Raw genomic sequence first — 6260 nt, 5'->3', positions numbered from 1 at the left:
TAGTGGAAGTCCAGAAAAATCATGCTAGTTTCAGTCTGACATTGTCAGCTCATGATAATCATTCTCCTAACGATACCAGTTTCCTCCAGTGTCACAGTGTCGGTCAGTGATGGCCATTGTAAACATCAGTTCCCCTGTAGGTGTCAAATTCTGATAAAACCCATTCTTGCTCTTGGTCAATATAGAGGAGAAAGTAAGATTTCTTAGTGCTTTAAGCCTACGAATGGTATAATTACCATTCAGTGTAGTGTGGTTTCCAGGTGTGGTCCCAAAGCAATACTTTTTAACAAATCATAAGCCGTACACTTGTAATTTTCCTCTATTTTTCGATTGTTGATTTAACATGTATTTTGCTTTCTTCTTTAGGAGCAGATAAGAATGCTGAGGAAGATTCTGTAGCCAGGTAGGATTTTTGTGGATTTGTAAAAATGACATTTGCTGGGGCACCCGGGTGGCTCAGTCGGTTAAGGGTGTGACTCTTGATTTCAACTCAGGTTTGTGAGTTCAAGCCCCATGTCGGGTTTTGCGCTCACAGCCTCCTTGGGATATCTTTCCCGATTTCTGTGGGCACTCACTCTTAAAGTATAAAGGAATGAAATGAAATGAAACGGATAATGAAAGGAAAGGAAAGGAAAGGGAATGAATGAACTGAAAATTATGTGTCTCCTAAGGGAACGCAGAGAACAAAAGCAGTTGTTGCGTGTTCTACACTGGACCAGACACTATATCCTATGGGTAACATCTGTTCAGTTATATAGTCATTGTATAGCTTTGCCAAGTAGCTGTGCTGTTGTAGCCTACATTTTATTACTTTGGCAACTGTGGTTCAGGGAGGTTGATGACTCGACCATGATTCCATAGTTAACGGGTAGCTGAGGGGCTTTGCCCATCAGCCCGTGAAGCTTCCACATCCATTCCCTGGTTCCTCAGCAGCACTGAGATGAAGATACAGATCCTAGGGCAGATCAACTCAGAATGTCAAAGGTAATGATGTCGGAACACTAATTTAGGGTTTGCTTAAGAACCCAGGTTAGTCCAAGCATTTGGCCTCATATATTTGACCACTAGTGCCAACCAAAGTCATTAGTGCAGTGGTAACTAGTCCCTTGTTTTTACCATCCGAGATTTTAGGGTGGATGTCAGCTAGGCCATGGTGTCAAGGCTTTTCCATAAAAAGCAAGATGTCGTCAGGCAACTCCTTACATGTAGTGCTATCCCCTCTTCTTGAGACAAATGAGTTTTCTGTAAGGGAAGGATATCTAGTTGTAGACCATGTTACATTAACTAAACTCACTCTCTATTTCGAGGATATTGCTATATGATTCTCTGTTGCCTAAGTTCCCAGGCTGGTTTCCCTTTGGGCTAGTATCCTTGTCTAGTTCTAGGAAGATTTTCGGTTTTTTGGAGTTTTTTTTTTTTCCAATGGCTTTTTGTACTGTGTTTTTGCCTTTTGACTTTCTTCTCTTTTTTCCTTGGTATTTATTCTTTTTTTTTTTCAAATAATTTCCCCACTTCTGCCATTTAAGGACTCTCCATTACTCCAGAGGCCAAATCAAAAGCACTTAGAGTCTCCAGATTTAGGGAACCACAGAGATTAATTCCTCAAAACACCCTCTGGTCCGTCAACCTATGTTTCACCTCCTTGCCCAATGATTGTTTCCCTGGAGAATTGGAAACTCAAAAGAGATTGAAGTGACCTATTTGGATATGATAAGTGACAGAAATGCGATTTAAATTCTGGTTTTCTTTCTTTCTTTCTTTCTTTCTTTCTTTCTTTCTTTCTTTCCTTCCTTCTTTTTTGTCTTGATCTTGCAGGCAACTGTTTTAATAATAGAAGGCTGGGGAGTGGGTCTAATGAATACAATGAAGGAGGGTAAGAATCGAATTAGCAGAGGAGACCAGGTTTCAAGGAGAACAACACTGAGTTGGTTAGGAATACGAGTTTGAGAAAAGATGTCAGAATATGGGGGGTTATGCCAAGTGAGATAAAGGTGAATGACAGGAATGAAGGACCCAGGATTAGGGGAGTTGTTTAGAAAGGCATATTCAAATAGAGAGTTCAAGAGGGTCGTGATCAGTTTTCTGCTTTTGTGTGTGTTGGTTTCATTAAAGGTGCGAGCATACCTCAGATTTTCTGATGAGAGAGATTAAAAATCATTTGAGCTTCTGGGAAGAGTCTGTTTACAGCAGATAGAAATATGATATCCCCTACTTCCACCCCAACTGAGGGAGGATAGCTTAGATCCTCTCAAGGAATTGGGGGTGGGGGTGAAGATTCCGAACATCAGAGATGTATGGCCCAAGGCAAGCTGTCTCCTCACTCCACCTCTTTTCCTAAATCTGTGATGCCCTTCCCATGTACTTGTAGGGCTGGGCAGGGGTAGGTCTGACTTGTGAAATCAGTAAGGGAGCTTCATCTGGATCGGTGATAACATGCCTATGTTGAGGTGACTGTGTGGATGAGTGAGACTCCCAATTCGCTTGTTCTCCAGGAGCAGGACATGGTCCCTACCCTCGGTCATTGGAGCCCATCCTTGTTGTAGGAGTGTATGGTGTATGGCTTCATAGCCTACAGATTGAAAGGTTGGGGAATGCCACAGAACCGTGCCAAAGAGTGATGTAGGAGTGGGAGCTCATAGGGAAGAAAATATTCAGGCAGCGTATAGAGCAATAGAGGCACAACTACCAGGACCATTTTGATCACAGTCTCCCTCCTTGGGTAGCTGAATGCCCCTGAAGGCTTGGAGTGTCTTGCTAGTTATTATGGACCTAAACAAGGCAAGACCAGTGTGGGAACAAAGTTGGCCTTGGGAACTTTGAGTCTTTCAATCTCTAGTTAGTACTACCACTCATAACATAGAAACCTAAACTTCGATACGTTTACTTAAACGGAGGTCTACGTGACACACAATGTAATATGTGATGCAACAACTCTGGATGTTTCACCGTGATCGCCATAAGCGTAGCTCCCATCTGTTAATGTATGAGGCTATTACGATACCACAGGCTAGATTCCCTATGCTGTACCTTTGAGCCTTGTGATTTATTCATTCTATAACTGGAACCCTGAACTCCCTCTCCCCTTCCCCCATTTTGTCCATCCCCCCACCTCCCCTCCCTTCTGGCAGGAGTCAAATCTCTGCATTTATGGGTGTGTTTCTGCTTTTGCTCTGTTTGTTCATTGATTCCCCTTTTTACATTCTACACAGAAGTGAAATCATAGAGGATTTGTCTTTCTCTGTCTGACTTATTTCACTTATCCTCATGCCATCTAGGTACATCCATGATGTTGCAGATAGCAGGATCTCATTCTCATTTAGAGCTGCGTAATATTTCATTGTGTGTGTGTGTCTGCGTGTGTGTTTGTATGTGCTTGTGTGTGTGTGGTATCCAAACAGTATTGTGGGTACTGGCGTACAAAATAGCCTCATTGCTCAGTGGAATAGAACCGCAAACCCAGACATCAATCCACCACTGTATGGTCAGTTCATCTTCCACAAACAGGAAAGACTATCCAGTGGGGAAAAGGCAGTCGCTTCACCAAATGGTGTTGGGACAACTGGACAAGCCACATGCCAAAGAATGAACCTGGACCAATTTCTGTACCATACACACAAATAAACTCAAAATGAATTAAAGACCTAAGTGTGAGGCTTGAAACCCTAAAAAAAAAAAAAAAATCCTTGAAGAGAGCACAGGCCGTCATTTCTCTAACTTTGGCTGTAGCAACATTTTACTAGTTATGTCTCTTGAGCCAAGGGAAATACAGCAAGAATAAAATTTGAGGACTACTTCAACCTACAAAGCTTTTGCACAGTGAAGGAAAGAGTCAAAACTGAAAGGCAACCTCTGGAATGGGAGAACAAATTTGGAAATATTTGGCAAATCCAGTAAAGGGTTAGTGTTCACAATGTCTAAAAACTTGATTCATGTCAACATCACCCCCCTCCAAAAAAGCCCAGTTTACAAATGAGCAGTACACATAACCAGACACTTTTCCAACGACAACAACAGATCGTCAACAGACACATGAAAAGATGCTCCCCAAACTACAACGAGATACCACGTCACACCTGTCAGAATGGCTACATTCCAAGACACAAGAAGCAAGTGTTTGCGAGGATGTGGAGACTAAGGAAACCTCTTGCACCGTTGGTGGAAATGCAAATGGGTGCGGCCCCTGTGGAAAACAGTATGCAGGTTCCTCAAAAAATTAAAAACAGAACTCTCCTATGATCCAGTAATTGCACTACTGGATACTACCCAAGAGAATACAAAAACAAGAATTCCACGGGACACACGCACTCCTGTGTTTATTGCGGCATTATTTCCAACAGCCAGTGCAAGCGTCCATTGACAGCTGAGTGAACGAAGAAGAAGCCCTATATGAATGTATGTGTGTGTGTATATGTATATCCATACACACAGACACACACACGCACACACACATGCACACACACACACACACTGTAATATTACTCAACCATAAAACAATGCAATCTTGCCATTTGCAATCACCTGGATGGAGCCTGAGGGTAGTATGGTAAGCAAAGTCAGGGAAAGACAAATACCATATGATTTTACTCATGTAGCCCTTAAGAAACAACAAACGAGCAAAGGGAGGAAACAAAAGGGGAGACAAACCAAGAAATAGGCTCTTACCTGCAGAGAAGAAACGGATGGTTGTGGAGAGGAGGTGAGTGGTGGGAGGGGTGAAAGAGATGATGGGGATGAAGGAGTGCCCTTGTCATGATGAGCACGGGGTGAGTATGGAGTTGGTGAATCACTATTTTGTACAACTTAAACTACTATAACTCTGGATGTTCCTATTACTGGAATTAAAATAAAACTTAATGACAAAACCAGAGGCCAACTTTTCATTATACCAAGAAACTTCGTGGAATAAACAGATAGGTGACCTTTCCCTTAACTTTTTTAAATTTTGTTTTTAAATGAATGAACATGTGTTTGTTGTATTTTTTTGCTCTAAAGGCTTTCCGACAAACCTGGTCCTGACGATTCATGGTCTACCTCATCTAGCCAAGACTTAGATTTGGGTACCAAGGTAAAGTACCCTCCTGTGAAACTCACTTTCCTGCTCTGAATTGAGTTTTCTCCCTTATTCACTCTGAAAATTTAAGAGGAGCCTGTGTATCATCATTTTATGTGTGTCATGGAAAGTTGGCAAGAACAAACCACTTTACAGATACATGACGCGTTGAATGTTTTGTTTTGTTTTGTTTTGTTGTACTGTGGTAAATCCTACAGGTGGAGGCTGATAAAAGAATGGGCTGGAAAATATATAATGACCGTCAAATTATAGTGGGAAAAGCTTTCCCACAATGGAGGCAATATGACGTTTGCTTAAGGATAAGGATTCTTACTGTGATCGTAACATGACTGATAATACTCACGCCTAAATGAAACGTGATTGGGTCCAAGTATCTATTGTAGGTTGCCCCCCGCCCCGGGCAAGTTTTATTTTGGTGAGATACAGGATTTTCTTTTGGCTCTATCCTTTGTTCTACATTTAGAATAAAACCATAGTAGAAAATGTAGAAATTTAGATGTTTACATTATTTCTCAACATTTACCTTACAAAGGTGTTCCCCTGTAGTTTTGAAATAACTCCATGAAGAGTAAGTTAAAATTGTGCATCTCCCCGAAGAATACGTATTTTGCTGAAAAGAGTAGCTCTATGGGCAGAGGCTCTTCATAGCCAAGGTGTCAAATTTCTAATTTCAGAAATCTTGCCCATTCTAGCTTTGAACACTATCTCCTCCTAGTCCTTGTGTCAGATTCTAAAATTTAAAGTTTCAGACATCTGATATTTATTTCAGTATTCATTTCAAAGCCCCTAAATCATGATAAGCTCCTGGAGGTTAGGAAACGCACTGGTTTGACTCCTGGAGCTCCTAAAATAAAGTCTTGCTTGGAAGAAGCAATGTCATGGTTGTTGAATGTGAACAAATGAGTAGGGAAATGGAATTCCGTAGAATGGAGTTTGAAAAGTAACAAAATACGCATGATATATCACAATTAAATATGTGAATTTAAAAAGTCAGGCTTCAGTTTATATTCCGTTTTAGTGTTTAACATGTATACACGCAAATGAATTCTATTGAGGCAATCAGGAGTTACATAAGAAAGAAGGTTACAGTATATTTTTGGTATCCTCCCATTGTGAGCTTAGAAGTGCAGAGAAAAAGTCCTCAGCCTTGGTTTGTTTAACCCCATCTGTGTCCCATTACCTACATCCT

General features: G+C 41.2%; 1 protein-coding gene across 1 annotated transcript in view; it reads left to right on the top strand.

The window, feature by feature from the left end:
* Window positions 1–6260, top strand: part of LOC128776568 (ankyrin repeat domain-containing protein 26-like) — a 49454-nt gene that overhangs the window by 2178 nt on the left and 41016 nt on the right. The window contains exons 2-3 of the mRNA XM_053901333.1: window positions 367–403; window positions 4993–5065. Coding sequence (XP_053757308.1) covers window positions 367–403; window positions 4993–5065 — 110 coding nt within the window. The remainder of the gene's footprint in view (window positions 1–366; window positions 404–4992; window positions 5066–6260) is intronic.

This window comes from Panthera pardus, unplaced genomic scaffold (genome assembly GCF_024362965.1).
Source record: "Panthera pardus isolate Hobbes unplaced genomic scaffold, ASM2436296v1 HiC_scaffold_1, whole genome shotgun sequence".
Taxonomy (NCBI): Eukaryota; Metazoa; Chordata; class Mammalia; order Carnivora; family Felidae; genus Panthera; species Panthera pardus.
This window is presented reverse-complemented; position numbering and strand designations above follow the sequence as displayed.